Source organism: Carassius gibelio, chromosome A23 (genome assembly GCF_023724105.1).
Source record: "Carassius gibelio isolate Cgi1373 ecotype wild population from Czech Republic chromosome A23, carGib1.2-hapl.c, whole genome shotgun sequence".
NCBI lineage: Eukaryota > Metazoa > Chordata > Actinopteri > Cypriniformes > Cyprinidae > Carassius > Carassius gibelio.
In genome coordinates, this window is record NC_068393.1 from 16,016,250 (window position 1) to 16,040,443 (window position 24,194).

A 24,194-nucleotide genomic window follows, 5' to 3' on the forward strand; every position below is an offset into this window, starting at 1 on the left:
AGAGGTTTCATATGCATGCTAGAGGGTTCAACCGAGTGAGCAAGTCTACGGGACAGACTGACAGACACAAGGACTGAATGAGCTTAGGGCTGCCAACATCCTGCCAGAAATTTAGCCTTGTCTCTCTCTCTTTCCATCTCTGCTCTGATAGCATTGTGGATTTCAAGCCTCTATTCATGTTTTATTCACATGCACCACTCATATGGAACTCAAACTGATGTGCTCCTTCCTTTGCTTTCCATGCCTGACTGTTCAGAGCAACATGTCCTCATCCATAATGGATCTTAGAACTACTGGACAGTAGAAATTAAAAGTTATATGAGAACCCCCATCTGCTATCCACTGCTTCTTGTTATAGGTCGCTATATTCATTGGATACATTGATATATATGTATATGTTTTATATAGGTATACGTTTTATATAGATATATGCTTCATTATCCCTCCTTATTTAAAAATAGTTTAAAATATTTATATTTTTAATAACTATTACTGATATAGAAAGTAATATGTTTTTTTTTTTTTTTATAAATACATAAACAATTCTGACCTAATAACTAGATTTAAATCAAATACATTTTTCTGTATGTTATTTTTATATTTTATTTATTTATTCTATAATTTTTGTATTTATTGTCCAGGACAATAATGTGACTTTTGGCAACCTACTGTATAAAGAACTTAACTGCAGTGCTTGTCTAAATCTTTTTCCAAAGCTGTGTTGACTAAGAATGTGTGTGTGTGTGTGTGTGTGTGTGTTACAGTGTATTCCTGAGCTGTTTATTTGTGATTCTTCTGCTTTCTGAGCACTGCTTTGAAGCCACTATCTGATCAGAATTGTTCTGCCATGCATTAGTAGGCTCAGCAGCACAGGGAGCATTTAAGACTGCAATAGACCACACATGGGACATGTTCGCATATTTGACATAAACACAGAAAAAAAGACAACCCAGCATTCTCTCCCCAAACATCAGCACTGTCAATGAATCATACCTGTTTTAAAATAAAAATAAAATAATAATAATATATATAAAAAAATGTTAATGATAATAATACTTTTAGGAAATTTTTCTTATCTTGTTGATTTTTCCTGCACATACACACACAAAACGTTCCACAAAATTAATGCAAAAATAGCATTACAAAACACTGGGTTTGAAAAATAAACTTTCCTCAAGATGTGAACTGCAAAAAAAAAATGTTTACTTCTAAAGCAAAATAAATAAAAAGTTTTACTAAAAACCTGCTTTTTCAAAGCTGAAGAAACATAATAGGAGTTTTAAATAAAGTTGATTTCAACATAACTTGTGTAGAAGGAGATAAAAAAAAACAAATATCAGATACAGAGCAGGGGTTTAACAAGGGGTTGGTCAATTATACTTTGTTTTGTGTTGGACATATTTGACTGGTTCATAACAGAATTTGAATTATAAACTTGAATATTTTGGAGAATCCAAAAATAAACAGTGGCATAGATCTGATATATAACCTTTATAAGGTGAATGAGCTCAATGAGAGAACACAGGCATAAAGGACTATGTGGAGTGGAGAGAGAGAGAGAGAGAGAGAGAGAGAAGGGGAGGGAGCTGAGAAAGGAATAAGACAGAGGGAATATGAGATAGATACTGCCTAATGTACAGGGGGAGGGGGAATAAGAGAGGGAACCGGAGTTTGACATAACAGTACACTTCACTTCTGCCCTGGAGAGGGAGCGCACCATGACCAGCTAGCTGTGAGAGTGTGCACTCTCTCCACACCTCCAACTGAGTGAGTACAGGCACTTCTCTAAGCTTTAGCACAACCAAAAATACTTAAAGTGTGTGTTTAGTGGATGTCTCACAGACGTTGGTAGGAATATTCTGTTTAGTTTAGTAGTGTGGTCTGAAAAACTGAATCTCACGTAACGTAAGTGGATAAATAGCTTGTTGTTTTAGCAGAAAAGCAGCCGATTGACATGTTCTTCAAAGTGTGAATCCATTTGTCACTTATTTAGGCCAGAATGTTATTTGGACTCTGCAGAGATTGTAACTCTTTCTCTCAGTATCGCCATCCCCAGAAAATTGTTGGTTATGCTCTTATCCTGCAGATTTATGTGAAATACACATAGATTTTTGTTTTTTTTGTAGTGTCTGTGGAGCTGTTGGCATACTTGCAGGCACTCATGGTGTTTCTTTTGTGTTGGGGGAAGAAGTGCATTTGGAACCGCTGGGCTTCCTGTGTGGAGTCAATTAAATACTGCATGAGACTAGAGCACTAAAAGCCTGTCCCGTGAGGAGAGGAGTGCTTAGTGTGTGCGTTTGTGTGTGTGTGTGTGTGTGTGTGTGTGTGTGTCTGTATTCATTGGAGCATCAATGCGCAAAGCCTTGATTAAATCTGATAAACCAGCAAAGTTTTTAGAGGTGAAGACCTGATGTCCTTTAATCGATTTTATAGAAAGTGATGCTTGTTTTCTATTCAGCAGGAAGCAGAAATAAAAGTCAGAATCAAGTGGTCTATGGCATGGAATAACCTAGCAGTGTTGTTTGGTACAGTATTAAGTATTATTGTATAATAATTTCTAATTATCAGACAAATAAAACATGTACTTAACATTTCTGGGATTTTTATTCTGAGTTTATTTGTATAGTGACAGTACAAAAACATAATATTAACCAACAGGACTTTACATATAGATTATAGCACCAAATTAACTCAGGTCGTCATTATTTAAAATAAATAAATAATAGTATATATTTTTAGTAATAATATAGTAAATAAAAAAATACTTAAAAGCAATTACTTTGTTAAACAAATTATACATTTTGTAATTAAATATATATATATATATATAATGTATACATTATCAGTTTATGCATTCCCATTGAAACAAACAATACTGTAACTGTAACACCATGCTTTACTGTTTTTGTACTTCTAAATGAACTCAGTTAACCTCATTTAATTACAAAATTTTCTTCACTCTTCAGCACGTATATTCTTCTGGCATCTCCTTAAAATTTGGACTATATAAATTATAGCATTTTCTAAATTAATACATAATGAAAATGTAAGCATGGTTATTGTAGATCAAGTTGCCTTTTATTACCTTCCTTATTATCTTGATATATAGTTGCTCAGTCATGCCATTTGATCAGGGGTCAATGCCAAAGTACTGCTATACAGCGTGCTGTGTGGCCAGAGTACATCTAACACTCATATGTTGCTGTCATCTCATTTGGGTGACTTGAGTCATTCTGGTGTCCATATTCCACTTTCACTGCTTGTGGTTAAAAGGCAAGATGCTGTTTCTATTTTTATCGCCATGCTCATATATCAGCAGGAACTCATCTTTGATAGGAATTGTGTCCTTGGTACAATAACAAGACATGTGGGGATTCAGGATATACTATGTGATTAAGAGAGACTGAGCAGTGAGCTCTTATTTAAAAAAAAAAAAAGAAAGAACGATGAAACTTTGGGAGATAACAAGAGGACAGGAAGTTCTGAACAGAATAGGATGAGGTATCAGTCTATTTGCTGCTGGTGTTGATTCATCCAGTTATCCTCTTCTCATCTGGAATAGAAACGAGGGGATACCGAATTTAAGTCCTTGCTGGACCTGGTTTTCAATACTGCAACATAACATAAAGCATGATCAGCCGCATGTGAAGTCATTTCAGCTGCTATAGTGAACTAAACTTCTAGTGAATTTAAAGGATAGTTCACCCAAGTTGTTCCAAATCTGTAAAGAAGATATTTTGAATGATGCTGGTAACCAAAAATCTGACGGTACCCATTTACATAGTTCTTTTTCCATACTATGGAAGTCAATGGCTACTGTCAGTTGTACAGTCACCAGCATTCTTCATCTAAGAAATATCTTCTTTTGTGCTCAACATAAAAATAAAAAAGACTAATGCAGATTTAGAACAGGCTGAGGATGAGTAAATGAACTAAGTATAGTAAAACATATATAATATGCAATACTTAATTTTTTTGAAAACATATGCATAGAGTAGCAGAGTTAAGCCCCTGTGAGGGCAGATTTTATTTTACCCAGCCCACCCTTCTGTTCCTCATGGGTCACCAGTCTACATCCCAGCAGCTTTCTGTATTGCACCCAACAGAAGAAAGCAAGTAGAGTGGAAGAAAAGCTATATTTAGATCAACAGCACACACAAAAAAACGTGTACCGTCTTTTTCCATTGCTTAGGCAGAGATGGAGTGACATCCTCACTTTCTGTCCCTCCACTAACCCTCATAATTTTCTTCACCTTAAGCTCTATCCCTTTTTTCCTCTCATTTTTGTCTCCCTCCAAGCTGTTCTCTTGTTCAGGCAACACCTGATTTACTTCTGATATCTAGAAGCAGATTTTACTTAAATCGAACTTAAGTATATGACAAAAATAAATAAAAAAATTGAAATGTTTCCCCAGCAACAGCTGAAATAAAATAAGATTATATTTTATGTAATAAACATGTTGTTTCTAAGTTTCTTTTGGTTAACAAACTGTTCATAATAACAATAATACCAACTATCATTTGTTACATCATAATGCTTCTGTATTATATATTTTTCAAAATCATAAAATTCCTAGGTGTAATTATAATAATTATTTATTATTTATTGCTCTAGATTATAATTATATTACTTTTACATCGTATATTTTTAATGATTCAGATATTACATTCCCATTATAAGAGCTGAAGTATGTGCATGGCCTTGTATTTGTTTTCAAGCTCACCCACGTGCAAGCATGTGTATAAAATGTATAAAAGAAAGCACAACAGTAACATAGCCTCAAGAGACTTAGCTCTACAAGCCACAGTGGACAAAGTTGAATTAAGAAAGAGCACATGCTCCAGTCGCTATAATTGAGTCCAGAATGAGGTCCAAACAACCTGGGGCAGCCTGAGCCCTCTGTTAGCATGCTGATTTAATACAACCTGAAGATAAAAAGGGTCCATATTCATGATTCATTTTCTGTGGTACAGCCCCATTATGACTGTGTGCAGGCTGACTTGCCTTGTGTTTATTCATCATGCTATTGTCAGGACAGTAATGCTGCCGTGAAGGCATCCATCCCCGACCTCATTGGGTGGAACAGATTTACTCTCAGTGGGATTCGCAGACAGAGAGAGGTTATCAAGATCAAGTCTCCCAGGGAGTTTGTGTGAAAATCTTCCAGTGCTGTGAAAGATACAAAACGATGTCAGCGTAATGGACCGGTAAATCCTTTCAGTGCTGTGACAAAAGCAATACTAGTAACCAACAAAACCAACCGAAAAATGCCATAAGGAACAAACAGCACAATAAAAAAGAAGCGAACACTTAGTAACTTACATTTTGAGTAATATTGATGGTTACTTTGTGTATTTTTGCTCTGTCAATGAAAATAGTTCAAAGCAAATTCAAAGCAGAATGGCAGGCACGCTCGTCTATATTGGCAAAATATTCATCCACAACATACAGTAGTCCTCTATGAAAGAATAATAAATTGTAAATTTGTTCAGCATTCTGCAACAAATATTCTTCAGTTTTTTCGATACTATTTTAAGTCGTAAAGTAAGCAGTATACAGGTGCTGGTCATATAATTAGAATATCATCAAAAAGTTTATTTATTTCACTAATTCCATTCAAAAAGTGAAACTTGCATATTACATTCATTCATTACACACAGACTAATATATTTCAAATGTTTTAATTTAATTTTGATGATTATAACTGACAACTAAGGAAAATCCCAAATTCAGTATCTCAGAAAATTACAATATTACGTAAGACCAATACAAAGAAAGGATTTTTAGAAATCTTGGCCAACTGAAAAGTATGAACATGAAAAGTATGAGCATGTGCAGCACTCAATACTTAGTTGGGGCTCCTTTTGCCTGAATTACTGCAGCAATGCAGCGTGGCATGGAGTCGATCAGTCTGTGGCACTACTCAGGTGTTATGAGAGCCCAGGTCGCTCTGATAATGGCCTTCAGCTCTTCTGCATTGTTAGGTCTGGCATATCACATCTTCCTCTCCACAATACCCCATAGATTTTCTATGGGGTTAAGGTCAGGCGAGTTTGCTGACCAATTAAGAACAGAGATACCATGGTCCTTAAACCAGGTACCGGTAGCTTTGGCACTGTGTACAGGTGTCAAGTCCTGGTGGAAAATTAAATCTGCATCTCCATAAAGTTGGTTAGCAGCAGCAGGAAGCATAAAGTGCTCCAAAACTTCCTGGTATACGGCTGCCTTGACCTTGGACCTCAGAAAACACAGTGGACCAACACCAGCAGATGACATGGCACCCCAAACCATCACTGACGGTGGAAACTTTACACTGGACCTCAAGCAACGTGGATTGTGTGCCTCTCCTCTCTTCCTCCAGACTCTGGGACCCTGATTTCCAAAGCAAATGCAAAATTGACTTTCATCAGAGAACATAACTTTGGACCACTCAGCAGCAGTCCAGTCCTTTGTGTCTTTAGGCCTAGCCTTCTGACGGTCGCCGTGATTTTGTCAAGTAAGACATGTTCCTGGATCAACATCTTTTGTGATCTTGGATCAACATTATTGTCCAAAAATATAGACTAAACCTAACCTTACCCATAATTTATTCTTAAAATCATTGGGAAATAATAGCTGATTAACAAGGGTGTAGAAGCACCTAACTCTGATTGTAAGCCTAAAACAGATATTTTCTGAAAAGTTATATCTCAGTTCTGATTGGTTGATTGGAATGTTGTTCCAGGATCAACAAGGATGTTGATCCAGGAACATGTTGTACTTGGTGAAATCATGCTCGCCGCCTTCTGACGCTGTCTGTTGTTCAAGAGTGGCATGACACAAAGAATGCGACAGCTGAAACCCATGTCTTGCATATGTCTGTGCGTAGTGGTTCTTGAAGCACTGACTCCAGCTGCAGTCCACTCTTTATGAATCTCCCCCACCTTTTTGAATGGGGTTTGTTTTAACAATCCTCTCCAAGGAGTGGTTATACCTATTGCTTGTACACTTTTTTTCTACTACATCTTTTCTTTCCCTTCGCCTATCTATTAATGTGCTTGAACACAGAGCTCTGTGAACAGCCAGCCTCTTTTGTAATGACCTTTTGTGTCTTGCCCTTCCTAAGTTGTCAGTTATAATCATCAAAATTAAAAGAACATTTAAACAATAAAAAATAAAAAAAAGCATTTTATGCGCGTTCTCCAAGCCTGTCAATCAACATTGGTGCGCCACCCACAGGATAATGCAAAGACATTTCTGCCAAAACTTTGTTCGCATGTGTTCAGAGATTAGAATATAAAGTTTTCATAATGTTTTCATATATTTGTGCTATGACCCAGAATCTACCACACCTAAATTTACTATCAGCAGCCACTACTGGCCTGTTTGGAATATCCAAACAACACACAATAGTGGCATTCTGTCACGAATCGTTTCAATGATTCATTCATAAAGAAAGTAACTAGTTGCCAAATTAATCAACGTGTTTGAACGAATCGGTTGACTGAATGATTAAAAGATTAACTCAAAAATCTGCAGATAAACTGTTAGTGTAAACCATGGGTCATTTGTGGTTACCCTGGTTTAAGCACAATAGCCATGTTTGTTTGTTGGTTGTTTTTCTAAGGGAAAAAAATCTTACCGGAGCTGTGGTAAAAAGTAGCATATTTGGACAACGTATTTCAGTGGCCTCTGTTGTTTGTACAATAATTTAATGATGCTGGGGTCAAAACACTGATTGTTCTTTTTTTTAGGATTTAGGAAATACTTAATTCACTTTTAATTCACCTTTCCCCATTATAGCGCACCAAATGCATTAGTGCAATTGGTTTCCCAGCTGTTTCTCATCAGGCAGATGTGTTTGTTTGCATTGTTAATTCATGCACACTTGAGCTTTCAGTGTCTGGTCCCGATTTAGCATTTGCATTAGCTTTTGGAGTCTTCTGCTGGTGTCAGAGTCTTCTGCTCATTAAAACAAGCAGGAAATGAAATGATTAGAGCATCCAGGGAAATACTACCGTTTGATACATTAGTGCAGTAATCAGATTAATTCAGAAAAGGTTTTGCAATTTATTAAGTCATTTAACAATGGCGAAGCAAAGTGTCAGTGGATTCAAAAACAATCAGTGATTGGTGCACAGTGACAGATCTTTTGACAGATATTCAAACTGCTTATTTAGCAATAATTTGTGCTTGTGCTGTTTTTTATATCAAAAATTTTTTTCTTTAATGTACTTCATATATGATACTTACATGTAAAGACTTACATGTAAAGGCTATAAATGTGAGACACGTTCTAAGATATGTATCCAAAAGTTATTGTTGTTTCCTGCATATTTTAAGAAAAAATTATTAATAATAAAATATAATAAAAAGAATGAAATAATTTATCCCTGGCATACAGAATAGTTAGTCAAATATTTTATTTCAAAACATTTTAATATAGCATTTTTATATTAATTATTCTATCCAAATGAATACAAAGGGCAGATTTAAAAAAATAAAATAATAATAAATCATAAATAACAGAAATCGAGCACAGCGTTAGTTCAGTCAGGCCAAGGAGGCATACAGTAGGCTGCAACCAGCAGATGCGGTCAGCTGTCATCGCTACAATCACTACCACTCTCCTATTAAACATGGGACATATATACATAGCGCCAGTGCTTGGTAAGCATGATCAAACGGCTCGCAACCCTCCCTCCCATTATAAGTATGAGCATATTACCGTGCACCTTCTGGTTGTCGTCTTCTTTGTTTCAGATCACTAAGGCTTTCAAGTCTTATCCTGCATGGACCTTACTGCTGAGAGACACTTATCTTCATAACCAGGCTACAGGATAGACGTCCCACTGCCACATCTACATAATTATCACTGTTTGCTTTAAAGACATTATTAAGAATCTTAATTGTCATGTATTTCCAAGCTGATGGATCCAGGGGCTTAATGTTTAAAGCTCTTGTATGTTCAATTATTTTGGGAGCAAGAACCCCCATAAGGAACCATACAGCCAAAGATAAATTGTGTTCAATAAATTCAAGTAAACTTGCCAAAGTGGTTCCTGTCTGAACAGCCTTTAACAGTTCATATTTAGTGATTAAGCAGAAGGCAAGAGCCAAAAATACTAACAAAAACTATCTGTTACTTAATAGTTTGGTATGTGGCAGAATGCTTTGTCATGAACATGAGCATAATGAACTTTAAATTAATTTAGGAGTTTTTACAGAGGTGTACAAGAAAAAAAAAGAGAGATGCCATGTCAGAGCAAGTCAAATAAAAGCAATTTAATTTTATATAGAATATTTTTCCTTTAGTTTTACATAGATCCAGTCTTGCTTTCCATAATAATGGAGTTTCATTTCACACATCCCACTTCCAAAGCAGTTTTTCCTGCTGCAAGAGAATGAGATCTGAGTGTCTCAGTTGTCTCTCTGGTGTGAGAGGTAAACCTCTCCTTCCATGAAAATGGAGCCTGATTGAATGTGAGAGCAGGCGGAAGAACGGCAGCAGCGGCAGAGGGAGGGCGTTTGCTCTCAGTGAACACCACAACTCAGCTGCTGCAGTCAGGGCATCAATTTTGTATAGGCGTTGAGTGCAATGCCAGTGCGCTCGAAGCTGAGGCTTCCCCCCCCCTCTCTCTCTCTCTCTCTCTCTCTCTGCCTATCTCTTTACCGCTGCCCACAGTGATGGGGGGCGATACGAGCTGTCTCCATAGGCATGTCCGCGTCCGATTCTAGCGCAGCGCTGCTCAGCTGCAAGGTAGGGATAGTTTGCCTTCTCTCTCCCTCACATGCACTTTATCTCTGTCACTCTTTCTCTCTCTCTCTCTCTCTCTCTCTCTCTCTCTCTCTCTCTTCGTTGCTCGCACGCTCACCGATTTTCTCCCGCGCGCTCCCTCTCTATTACATTTTCACTCCATGTGATTCCATAATCAATCAGTAGTGCTGCTTTGGTGGAGTGAATGCATTTCGCATGCATTCTGCCTGGATCATAGTCTATTAATATCCTCATGTAAGCCTTTTTTATGAATAAATTATTCTCAGTCGAGATGCATGTCTTAGCTTTTCGACCAGCAGACTCCTTCAGCTGCATTGATTGTATAATTGAGAACGTGTATTTGGCTACCTTTAATTGTTATTATTTCAGTTTCTCGGCGGTTTCAAATAATGTTGCTCGTGGTTGATATCACGTTTTTTATATTGGGAAAACATGCAAAAACATGAACAATAGGCTAGGCAGAAATGTGAATTCTATTATTTAATTGTTTTATAACAAGAAAACCATGGTCAGAATTTTACCAGTTTTAGGCAAAAATGCCACAGATATTTATATAAATGTGTAGATTTATATTCAAGAGTGTAATGCATGAAATAAGAAATGTAGACCTATATTATATTTATGTAAATTAAAATGAATCTGTTTTTGCTATTATTACTTCAGAATTTTGTTTCAGTAATATAACATTCTAGGTCTTTATACATTCAATGTTTTGGGCATTATTCGGCTGACATGAATAGATGGCATGCTGTGTGTTTTTAGATTTTAAAAAGCTCTTATAAAGGTTATATAATATGTGACCCTGCATGGAGCACAAATCCAGTCTTAAGTCGCTGGGGTATATCTTTAGCAATAGCCAAAAAAACATTGTATGGGTCAAAATGTATAAATATCCAATTATGGCAAAAATCATTAAGATATGGACTAAAGATCAAATTTAAAGGCAATTTTCTCATTATTTAGATTTTCAAATAGTTTGATTTCTCAGTCAAATAACAAGTCAAACACCCTTGTAAATATAAAAATACTTCTGAAAATCAATTCCAGGAGGCAAATATATGTGATCTTACAGTTTTTCTCAGTCGCTTTGTTACATTTCACGAATCATCCTTGACATTTGCAAACAGTGCATTTTCTCAAAACAACTCTTACAAAGAGCAAAACACCATGGACTACCTGCAAAAGCCAATCTCTTGCTCAAAATCCTTAGTTCATCTCTCAAAAATAAATATCTGTGTCAATGAACATGTCAGTGCCATCAGAATGACAAGTCCTTGTGTCATAGTTTATGGATAAGACTGTCAAATTGCTTAGTCATGTTTTCAATATAACAGTGTACTCTGGAGGGATGTTCTGATGTAAACTATGGCAAGATTATGGATGACAGTTACTGTATTGAACAGTATTTCAAAAGTACACATTTACACATTACTGTATGTGGGATACTGACTGAAAGAGACTGGATAGAATTCCACGTTACACTTTTACTAGTGGTCTGGCCAAACAAAAATTATATATAAAAAAAAAAAAAAACCCTTTTCAATGTCATTGTGATATAAACTGTAATGTTTATGACTTAAATAAAACCAGTTCATTTAGATGTTATCATTTTTGGTTTACATTATGATGTTCTGCAATATTCTGCGATATTTGCAAGTCACTAATCAAATAAGAAAATTTGTGACATTGATCATGTGAGCTCCGAATTATTGAAGCTTGTTTCTGCCACAGGTAAAAAAAAAAATAATATATATTTTTTTTGTCTTTTTCTCTCACAATTCATACCTTTTTTATTATCTCAGACTTATATATAAAACTTTAGAATTGTGGGATATAAACACAGACTTGAATATAAACTCAGAATTCAAAGAAAAAAGTCAAAATTGTGAGATGTATAGGTCAAGAATATAAGTCTGACTCAAGAATTCAGAAGCTATCAACTATATCTTACAATTCTAAATTTATATCTCACATTCTCATTATGAGAAAAATTCTAATTCAGATGGTCTAAATCTTTCTTCCATTTTAAGCTCAATGTGTATTCTTAAATAATTCTGCAAAACATCAAGATTTACACAAACTCATTTCATGCAGCTCGAATGCTGCTGTCCAAAAGCAAAAGGAAGATATACCGAATACTAAGACATTCAAAAAATCTATTAAATAAAGCTACTAAAGCTTTGATTAAGCTACATATTGTAAACATTGTATGCAGCCTTTTCTGGGAATGTCTGATGGTGTGTTGTAAGTGAGGTGTTGTGGAAACACTCTTAGTGGATGAGGTTGCCAAGCATTGTGTATTTTAAAGGATTACATTACTCTATCGATCCAGGTACAGAGCAAAAAATTGCTTAGTCTGTCGGAAAACGAATCTCAGAGTTAATGTACGCTGTGTGTGTATGGAACACAAAATGTGTGTCACAGTCTTGCTGCAGTGATGTTTATGTGAGCGACCCCTGCATCACTATTACCTCCTATTGATAAAAGTGGTCCAAAAAAAATGTTAGATGTTATGTATTGCTATGCTTCAAAGCCCTCCTGTATCTTTCTTTTCATTTATTTCTAAGCTAAACACATGAAAATGGTGAAACTGGCGTAAATCATCCAAAAGTTGGTTCAGGACAGCTCTGTCACGGAGATGCGTCCCATTGCAGGGTTGGCTTTTAATTAAATGTTCATTTAGATGGGAGATATATTTAAATCATTACACATAGGAATCTTATCTTAGCCGGCGTCTGCTTAATTATGCTTTATCTCTTTTGACGGTATGTGTCACAGACACCTGCGCCCTGCGGCTGCCTTTGATATTTAAATCATATCCTCACTGTGTTTGGATTTTGGAGGGGAAAAAAGACTGGTCTGAGAAAGGCTGGTCTGGAGGGGAGATCAGAGGGATGCATGAGATAATAGAGGAAAGGTTTTTGCAATGCTTGTTTACAGTCACTTGGTCTTTTGTTATTGGTGCATTTGGGGATTTCACTGTCTTTGATTTAGTTTTCAGTTTTAATGCTTTATTTGCATGAATTATATTTATATATTTATATTGCCAAAGCATTTGCAGCAATTGATGTGTGCAGTTAAAACACTGCAAGATGAGAATAGTGCAAAACAACAGAGAAACCAAAAACATTAGGTCTCATTCACTAATAATTGTTTGAATTCATATTTATATACACAGGAGATCTTCTCTCTGGCTTACAGCGTACATTTATGCTCGTTAATTAGTTTTGTCAATCAGAATAGTTCACCCAAAAATGAACATTTCCTGAAAATTGTATTCACCCTCAAGCCATCCAATATGCAGATTAGTTTGTTTCTTCAACAGAACAGATTTAGACCTATTTAGCATCACATCACTTGCTCCCCAATGGATGCTCTGCAGTGAATGGGTGCCGTCAGAATGAGAGTCTAAACAGTCATTAAAACATCACAATAATCCACAAGTAATCCACAGTTAATGTAGCCTGTGAAGTAATGAGAAATGCCAAGTATGCCGTCCTCAAAACCAGTTTAAACACAGTAGATAAAATAAATCTGTGTATGATTTGGTGAATGATTTATTCACGAAACTGATTGTGTGCAGATTTTGTTGCTTAGTTGCACTGTAATTGACAAAGAAGTAAAAAAGACTTTAAAGATAACAATGAATGAAAGTAATTACAATAATACAATGTGAAACAGCATGTCTCAGATTGGACTCTTGTCCTTTTGCAGAGTTCTGCTGATTCCTACACGAGTAGACCATCGGATTCCGACCTGTCCCTGGAGGAGGACAAGGAGGCGTCTCGGCGTGAGGCCGAGCGCCAGGCCCTGCTCCAGCTCGAGAGAGCCAAGGTTCATCTTCTCAAACAGATACATTGTCAATTACCTCTCCTCTTCAAATAATGTTAACTCTTTTCTTTATTTTCTTGTAGATCAAACCTGTAGCATTTGCAGTGAGAACCAATGTCAGCTACTGCGGGGCTCTGGATGAAGACTGTCCGGTTCAGGGTGCTGCCATCAACTTTGAGACCAAAGATTTTCTACATATAAAAGAGGTGGGAAGTAACTGATGAGCTGAAGTTAACAGTTAGATTTTAGTTTGTTTTTTTGAGCACATTGTCTTCCATCCTACAGAAGTATAATAATGACTGGTGGATCGGGAGGCTGGTGAAGGAAGGGGCAGATATTGCCTTCATCCCCAGCCCTGTTAAACTGGAGGCCATGCGGATCAAGCAGGAACAGAAAGCAGCTCAGAGGTCTGAAGTGCAGTTGCATCTCATATCTATAGATGTCATTCAGTACTGTAAATTAGCATTTAAAGGAATAGTTCACCCAGAAATGAAAATGTACTCATCCTCAGGCCATTTAAGATGTAGATGAGTTTGTTTATTCAAATTTAGAGAAATTTAGAGCTGTTGTCCTCTTACATCAAATCCACCAGCTTATTTGTTGAGAACTTGTAGACTGTTTTGATCTGTGCATATTTCTCTCCTGATTCAGACAAGGTGACTTTTTCACTGGAGAAAGAAATATTATGGATAGAGGACTCATATTGTACTTTTTGTTTGCCTATTTTATAATGGGAAGTGTGCATATTCAAATAATTTAATTATTTACAAATAATTTGAATGGCTTTTAAAGAATCAAATGTAAAATCCCCTCCACTAATACGCAGAATACAATTGGTTTGGAATGCACGAAGACAAGCAGACTGATACAAATAAAGATAAGTGAAGATCATTAGTTATCATTTTTGGTGAACTACACCATAAGTGAGAAAATGAACATTCAGCATGGGATCTTAGCTCATAGTATGCTATCAGCTATTGGTGTGTCTCGTCCTGTCATTTTTAAAGTGTCTGTGTTGGTAACAGGAAAATGGGCGGGAATGCTTCATCTGGTGGCTGGAGGTCTACTCCTCCTTCTGCAGGTGAGAGGTATTTAAATACTCTCACACATTACTGTCTTACTGTAATGCTAGTACTGTTGAGCCACTACCGTTCCTCTGCGTTTTCCTTCAGGGTATATGCTGCTTTTATATATCATGATCAGCATGATTTACATAATGTTTCAGTATAAAATAGTTTTACCATCATGAACACAACCAACCTGTTTAGATGTCCTTTAACACATTTGTCTTGTTTTAAACAAGCCAAACAGAAGCAGAAGCAGGTAGGTGGTTAAAATTGCTTCATTGCTTCGATAGTGCAACACAGTCCCTCAAAAAGTGGTATTAAATATTCAAACTTTTGTGTCTGGCCTCTCAGACGATCCTTTGTGAGAGATTTTAATGCTGTGTTATTGGAACTGCATCCCTTGAGGCTACTCATTAGATGTTGAGAGATGTTAGTTAAGATTCAGAGCTTGTGAGACATAACTGTGTGTGTGTGTGTGTGTGTGTGTTGTAGACAGAGCACGTTCCACCCTATGATGTAGTTCCATCCATGAGGCCTGTTGTTCTGGTTGGCCCCTCGCTGAAAGGCTATGAGGTAAATTTTATTAAATTTGATCATCATGGCAGTTAAGAGACAGGTCAGTTGTTCTATTTTTTCAGGGTCCAAAATTAACAACCACCAAGCAAGTAAAAGTTGAGTTTGAAGAGTAAATAGAAAATTAACCAGTAACTGTACTAGGAACTGTGCAATCAAGGACATGCAAACCATAAACTAAAGAAAACATCACTCACTCATGTGGCTTTAGTGTATTTTAACTTGCACCTCTGTGGAAAATTTACCATCAGAAATATGCCTTAAGGCTTATTTCTCCAGAACTCAGCTTGACGACATATATATATTATATAATTATATAATATTATAGTATTTATAACAATTTTCAGTTTTCATTTTAATTTTAGGTTTAGCAATTTTGTTGTGTACTTTGTCACTTTTATTATTATTTTTTTATATTTTGAAAATATTTCTATGTAACTAATTGTTTTATATATATATATATTTCAGTTAGCTTTTGTTTTTTTATACATAGTTGCCGAGGCAAGATTTATGGTAATATTAGTATTTTATTTTATTGATAGTTTATTCCAATCACTGAAAATTGTTTAGTAGGTTTAGTTTTAATTAACAATAACTACACTGGAACAAAATCACATTTTGCTACAAATTTATGCAGAGATGAAATGTAGCATGTGATACTCAAGTGACACAATGACCTGTAAACATGTTTTATGTAGATATACAGTAGATGTAATAATATTTCTATAAATACATTTACTTTTTTTTATAATTTAATAAAAATGCAAAATACCATTTATTGACCTATGAAAAATATTTGTGTTAAGTATTTATATTTACTAAACAATATTTATATAATTATATTTAGCATAATTATATTTAATAAAATAATGCAAAATACAGTTTCATGGCCTATGAAAAGTAATTTTAGTCTGTAAATTCTCATAACTTACATACTATTGGCAGGCATGGCAAAAAGCTCATTTTGGTCCCTTTATATGAATGCTCAGTCAGAGTGAAATACTTCTTTTTCAGTTATGGTATGTGAGGATTTGCGAATGTGAAATATTTAAGTCCAGCTATGGTTGGACACATTTGTCAGTCAGCTCCTTAACAGAGACACCAGGGACCTGCTTCCACTGCTGACTCTCTACCCTCTATTTCTGGAGTCATTCATTTTTCACCCGTGTCTAAATAAAACCGCATCACCTCATCCAAAATCATATTATCCTTATACACGACTCTTCTTTCAAATCCCCAGCTTAGGACTCCTTATTTCCCCCCTACGATCCTTAGACAACAAAATCGCTGGGTGGATGTTAACACTATTAATAGCTCAGGACCTAAATTACCTCAGATTAACATGTTAATTACATATGAAACGTTTCAAGTTGAACATAGTATATACCCTTTTCTCAATATCTTCTGATGCAGGTGACTGATATGATGCAGAAAGCCTTGTTTGACTTCCTGAAACACAGGTTTGATGGGAGGTGAGTGCAGACACTGTTTGGGTGAGTGCAATTTGTTTCACTGGTTTAGAGTTTAAAAGTGAAAGTGTTACTCTTACAGGAACAGTTCACCCCGAAATGTACATTTTGAAAAATAGAAATAAATAATTTTCCTACTTTCTTTCTTCTGTAAAGTATCATTAGAATGGTCCAAACTTCGTGTGACTTTAAATACACCTTCAAAAGTTTTGAAGGAGTATTTTTGTATTTGGTATGTGGTTTCATGGCAGGATTTCTATCACACGGGTGACTGCAGATCTGTCTCTGGCCAAGAGGTCTGTACTGAACAAGAAAGCTATCATGGAGAGGTCAAACATGCGCTCCAGTCTGGGTAAGTGACAACATACAGGGGTAAAGCCAAACAGTACATTAATATAAGTCTAGTTCAGAATAAAGGACCTAATATGGGATCATTTGTTGTTCCATTATGAATGCGGCTCCTGTTATCATGCCTGTCTCTCTCTCAGCGGAGGTGCAGAGTGAGATTGAGAGAATATTTGAACTGGCTAAAAGCCTGCAGTTGGTGGTCTTGGATGCAGATACTATCAACCACCCCGCACAGCTTCTCAAGACCTCCCTCGCTCCCATCATTGTCTATGTCAAAGTGTCCTCTCCAAAGGTACAACAATATTTAACCAGTCTATTAATAAACACTTATTCTCAAAAAGCTACAAGCTGGTGCTTCTCCAATTACAGATTTATAATAAAACTAAATCAACTATTTTTATTGTTGTATGAAGGTTATATTACTGTTTTGTGTGTGTATCTAATGTACTTCTATTATTTTACCCCTGTCTCAGACTAAGACTAGTTATCTGATATAAAATAATAGAATTATGTATTATATATTTACTGTTGCACATTGATAATAGACTAATGAAATATGTTTTTGTAAAGTGTGTTTGAATAAGTCCACTGAGCTAGTTGTTTACTTATTTTAATGATTAAGGCTTGTATTTCCCTGAAGCACTGCTGCCGCTTTTGTCCCTCATTTTCTCAGTGTCACTCAATCTTCCCCAGGTTCTTCAAAGACTCATTAAGTCCAGGGGGAAATCTCAAAGCAAACATCTCAACGTGCAAATGATGGCAGGAGATAAACTAGCACAGTGTCCACCAGTGAGTCCCATTACTGCACACATTCAGCTCACACATGAAACCTAAGCAACAAGTGAAAGTATGCGATATCCTGCACTAATGCTGTTGATTTTCACTGCGTTTGTCTTGCATTAGGAAATGTTTGATGTTGTACTGGATGAGAATCAGTTAGAGGATGCCTGTGAACACCTGGCCGAATATTTAGATATATACTGGCGTGCCACTCACCTGCCAGGCTCCGCCCCCCTGAACCCTATAGTGGAGCAAAATATAGTTACACCACCCTCAGCCAACTCTAGCCAACAGGTGAGTGTTTAAATGTTAACTGCATGGCCTTCCCTTGTTGTGATGAAGCTTACGTTATCTTGAACGCTCTGTCATCCTCTTCCTCCAGTTCTCAGAGACGCAGGAGCTCATTGAATGAGAACTACCACAAATAAGGGTGAGTGCTGGATTGATGTTCATCTGTGTCAGTTAAGAATATTATTGTGAATGTGTATTTCCCTGTCACTGCTTATTTTGCATGTATTAATAATAAATAATATTAATAACAGTCAATTTCAAATGTGTACTTACTTATTTTAAATGTCAAGTACTTTTGAAAAAAAGTTAATGAAAGCAGTTTTCCCTTTTTTTTACTTTATTTTATCTTATTTTATCTTATCATACAATCTTATCATATTTTGCTAGTATTTACATACTGTTATAGTATCAATATTTTGAATAAGTATTTATTTTTTTAAGTTTTCTTTTTAGATTTAGTCATTTTGTGATATGCTTTTGCCAGTTGTATTAGTTCTATTTAGCTTTAATTTATTTTTATATCAGTATGTATTCAATACGTATACTGAAATCATTTAGATTTTTATTTTCGTTTTAGTCATTTAGTATATCAACTCATTTCAAGACAACATGCCTAATTTTAAATTTTTTAGTTTTCATCTAATAATTCTAATTTTTTTATTTCAGCTTTATTTTAATTAACAAAAATAATAATAATAATAGCTTTAGTCTTATTAAAAGACAATGCTGTAAATGAATGCTACCTTTGCGTGACACTACATCCAGTCCACCAGATGTCAATATAACATCAGCCATATCACACAACAACAACAACAACAACAACAAAATATTGAGTGCATCTTTAATTATTAAATATTGACTGACAGAAAGCTTGTTGCCAGGATGTTTAAGCATAATGATCACTTCTTCCACTGCTCTCTGGTTGTTCTAGAGTGACACAGAATATTCCAGAAAGACCCTTAGAAATATTCCTCAAAGGCCAGCCACTCACTGCCCCAGAATGAGATGGGGCTCGGAGCAGCTGCCCACTGATGAGAAAGAGGAGGAACGGAGGGATGGAGAATGAGATGAGGGTCAGTGGAGAAGTGGACCGATCCCAGCCTCACTGAGAGTGATGACACACACCCTCCCCTGCACTAACACATGTGTCCTTTACATCTCAGGAGCGCTCAGCTGCAGGCCTTCAGCCAACACACACACACTGCTATACACACATTCAACTGGTCTGAGATCAACAGGGGTTTCCCCACTCACCGCTTGGTGGTCCCGTCTGTTCGCAAGGTTTTGCCAGCCTGCCTCTTATTCCTGAAGTGAGGCTGGCACTGACATCAGAGCATCCATACCATATCCTCACATAGAAGGGCACCACAAGCCACTAACATCCTCTCATATGACTACCAGTCCCCTCACTCAATCTCCACCTCCTGCATCGCTTTTGGTTTGTTTTCAAGGTTTATTATGACCTTTTGCACAGTACACTTCATTTCAATGAATCGTCAAATATCATTTACTCATAACTAATAACCCTAAAAGCTTTATGTAGCACAACCCGCAAATGACTAATTCATATACTGAAATCACACTTGGGACATTTTGTAACTGCACACATTTTTATTTTCCGTTATATCCTGTTCCACTTTGCATTGTGTCCACTGGAAACGTTCAGACGTTCAAATCAACTAGTAACTTGTCAGTATTTCCAACCGCATTGCACTAACATCACTCTTTCAGATCAGTGAAAAGCAGACCACATGAATGTTTGCACATCTTTTGCCTAGATCTCAGAATTGCACTAAACAGCCTAACATTATTTATTTTGTCCAACAGTGGTTCTCAACTGAGAGCTCGCAGGTCTGTTTTAATTAGATACAGACAGCAGGTGATAAAATTATGCTAAATGGACGGAAAAAATGCAACTAATTTTATTATCATGCATAGTTAGGATGACAAGACTTGTTTAGTTTTAAAAAGAAAATAAAACTTATAATCAAACTTTATGGCATTTTACCTATAACTAGGTAAATTAGGTAAATACTAACATGGATCCATTGGATGACATGTTCTCATCCTCAAAATCCTAAACAAATATTCCCCAAAACATATTTTGTAATTATTATTTGTACTGAAGTGAAACATTGCTTGTGCACCAATGTTTTTTTTCTGAACTATTAATTTTGATTATTTTATTATGTTATTATATTTTAATGTTTGATTTAAAGAATATTTTAAAATTCTTTTGTGCCATAAATTATTTTGTTGCTGTGTTGGATCAGTCGAAGTAAAACGTTGAGAACCTCAACTCTATACCAATGGTTTGAATTACAGTGACATCTAGTGGATTTGTTTGGAAGTACAAAAGTGAGACCCTTGCAAACATCTTTTTCACACAGTCTAACTGTACATAATCATACCATTAATTCAACAACAACAATAACAGGTGAAACGGTATGAGGATATATTGCTTGAGAACCACTGTTTTCTAACATCTTTTGTTTCTTGGTTTTTCTTCATCTCAAAAGACTAATACAAATTCCTGATAGTTTTTTATTTTTACCATCAAAACTTGTATGCATGATAAGTGATGATCTTGCTGACATATCTGCTGCTGTGATTTTTTAGTTTTGCTTGCTGCTGTTCTTCCATGCAATAACAAAATCATTTACAAATATTATCACATAACAGAATGACTTCTGTCTTATTTGCAAGACAATCTCTTAACTAAATGATCACTAATTTTACTCTTTGCATACATGCACATGCAGTCCCCTTGTACATTCAAGCTAATCATGACTATGCATGACAAACAATCAGGCATTTATAGAAATACACAGCACTGTTGAATGAATAGGGAAATGCATTGGACGTAGAAAATATAAACCACAAAGATCTGCTTGAGTATATACAGATTGCACATTAAAATCCATTGCCCTCATCTATGACAAACAAATGACTTTGTGTTCGTTTAAGGTGTACATATTTAATATTATTTGCATATATTGAACAAAAAATGTTATTTGGGACCATGTTGAATCTTCTGTCAATTTTTAAATCACTGCATATTAAAAGCAACAAGCAAGAGGCACGGGCTTTAAAGCACAATGAGCTCTTTCCAATTGAAAATATGCTTGATATCTTTCCAGGTGATTTGTACATAGTCAAGTACTATGTCTTTGGGTCTCCAAAGTATATTTTCAAGGCTAATTGTTTATTTTATTAGATATTTATATTGTTGTTCTATATCACATTATACTGTACTATATGCAACACTGGAGGAAGGAGAAAGAAAATGGCTTGGACTGATAAAGGTCTATCACTAAATAAAGGGAAATCAATATGATTGCACTATTTTGGTTTTGTGTTTGAGGTTTTCTTTTGTAAGTGTGTAAACCCTCTTCCAGTAAAAAAGAAAAAACAATTAGGAAAAGTGTGCTACCTGATGCTGAGTTTTGTGCTCTGGGGAAGGAAAAATAATTTAAAAGAAAAGAAAAAGAATTGTCTCTGCATGGTTCATGTGAATTTTGCATGTGTTATTAATCCATTACCTTTTAAATAAAATTATAGATTTTTGTAAAAAAAAAAATAACAAGAAGAAGAAGAAAAATAATGAATCAAAATATAGCCTGTAAATTGATATGAAATTAGCTGCATGCTCTATAATTATAAAAGAATCAAAATAGTGATGATGACATGTCAACTTTAACAGCCCACATGTAGAATTATTGAGGAATCACAAAAATAAATTCCCAAATTTCCACTAGAGGTCAGAGTAGAAGCACTGCAGAAGCAAAATTATTCAAACTCTGCTTCTGATCTTTTCTAAATCTTTAGAAAACTATTTTTAGGCCAGGTCATCTGGTGCAGCACCCCATCACTCTCCTTCTTGGTCAAATAGCCCTTGATGCCTTCAGTGTGAATCTACAATTTTCATAGTCATGAAAATAAAGAAAACTCCTTGAATGAGAAGGTGTGTCCAAACTTTTGGTCTGTACTGTATATATATATATATATATATATATATATATATATAATTGTTACTTATTAGACTTTAGTCAGTTTGATTCAGTGATATTTAATGATATTTTTGACTTTAATAAAAGTTAATGTTACAAGATTAAGCACATTTTAGATTACCAGCATATTACCATATGTTTTTAGTTTCATAAAGGTGCAGCAAACTAGCTGCAGCGAATTACATTTCGAAACCCTTGCCTACTGTATGAATGTGCTAGATTTGCAGTTATAAAGTATGTCATGCTTGTTTGTAATTGTGTTTACAAGCACCATGAAGCAGGCACACCATACCTCCACACTTTTCCAACACTACTGAGTGGGTCACCCTGGCACAGGAACTCATTAACACATGCTAATTAGCTGCCTGCTGGGCCTGCTGGGCCTCTGGCTGCTGCAAGTGGGCGGTTGTGGGTCAGAGGGTGTTGTTGGAGTCTTTCTCTTTCTCTCTGAGCTGGTGTTATAGTAGCAAGAGCTGATTAATAGTGTGGCCTGATATGCTCTTAGTATCACATTCCCTGTCATCAGAGCATAGCGGGGAAGGTAACAAAGCTCAAAGAGATATTTGTCTTAATGAGAATGCTGGAGAAAAAAAGTGTGCTTTTATTATTTTTTGGAGGTGGTACAGATCAGAGAGCAATTCCCCTGATCCTCTTGACCTTATTGCACTATTTATCAGATCCACACATGCTCCAGAACAAATATGATTTGCCATTTCCATATGCTGCTTCTCTTCATTTCTGTATGCTCCATTTCTCTCCTGAGAGGCTGACACCGAAAATGCTTACATTTTTATCTGCAAATGCCACAGCCATCTGTCACACATGAGGGTTTATCTTTATCCCTGGCGCTTTCAACAAATGCTAAAAGTCCATCTACATAGGTTGCATGCATGAAACTGCACATATACACCACATTGCACGTGTTTAAACTTCCCTGTGATGTATAACATCCCAGCCCTGTTTTCATGACACAGCTGAAACAAATGTCTTTGTTGCTTTAACAGGCAGATATGCAGTATGGATTTTACACTGCAAGACTCAGACTGTGGAAAAGACAATACAGGACAGTTGTTTATATAGTTATAGACCCAATAAACCAAAATGAAGTCAATCAAAATATCTGAGGTCTTCTCAGAAGGAAATTAGTGGATTCACAGATCATTAATGGTTAGAGTCATTGGGTGGAAGGACAAGAATGTGTGGAGAATGAGATGGACAAGAACTCCTGTTGTCCTCATGTCTGTGGCTACTGTACTGAAAGAAAACAGTTTAATTGTTTACTTTGGACGCAATAGAACATGGCAGAATATGCAGGAAATCTGGAAAGACTGGAAACGGGTCTAATTTAGTTTGCATGTGATAGACCTAAGAACGCAGGTCTACACATAGAAATGAGAAGTAATAAAGCACAAGGTATTCTGATACAGCAATTATATTTTCTGTTGCATGAATCTATATGTACCTTGTTTAATCATAAATGTGGATATTTTGGTTAACACACTTTTAACACAATTTTATTAGCTTATGTAGGATGAGATACAAGTTTCCCCAAAGACTGGGCTGTCAGTGGACATATGTTTCTGGACAACATATAACAAGTATGACACATATTTAGTACATATTTAACTCTTAAAATATGTAAAAAAAAAAAAAAATTAAAAAAAAAAAATTACTTTTAATTCAATGCTTTACTTGATAGTACTTTGTAATTGATTGTTAAATTTACTACAAATTTTCAGTTAAAATGTTTCAACACCAATTTTTTTTCAGTATATATTTGACATATGCATGTCTAAATTTAAATACAAAAAATTGTAATTGATTTCAAATTATTATTTTAAATAATAATTAAATCGTCTAATTTAATAATTTTAATTTCATTTAGTATTTTATTGATCTAGGTTTTTAACTGAGACTTTATCAGAAGCACCAATTATTATACTTTGACATTCAACACTATTTTGTCTTACATAATTATCTGCAAAAGATGAAAAGTGACCACGAACCTCTAAGGTTCAACAGCCGTAGAAACTGGACTTCCACCTTCTGACATCTCTACAGCAGATT

General features: G+C 35.6%; 1 protein-coding gene across 1 annotated transcript; it reads left to right on the top strand.

Moving 5' to 3' along the window:
* Positions 1 to 9,623: 9,623 nt before the first annotated feature.
* On the top strand, positions 9,624 to 21,551 carry LOC127944786 (voltage-dependent L-type calcium channel subunit beta-4-like). Its single transcript, XM_052541041.1, has 14 exons — positions 9,624 to 9,740; positions 13,473 to 13,592; positions 13,673 to 13,795; positions 13,875 to 13,996; positions 14,615 to 14,670; positions 14,893 to 14,912; positions 15,149 to 15,229; positions 16,643 to 16,701; positions 16,950 to 17,050; positions 17,187 to 17,338; positions 17,740 to 17,835; positions 17,950 to 18,120; positions 18,209 to 18,256; positions 19,049 to 21,551. Exons 1-13 carry the CDS (start codon positions 9,699 to 9,701, stop codon positions 18,236 to 18,238), a joined length of 1,173 nt encoding a protein of 390 aa, XP_052397001.1. The 5' UTR covers positions 9,624 to 9,698; the 3' UTR covers positions 18,239 to 18,256; positions 19,049 to 21,551.
* Positions 21,552 to 24,194: the final 2,643 nt, after the last annotated feature.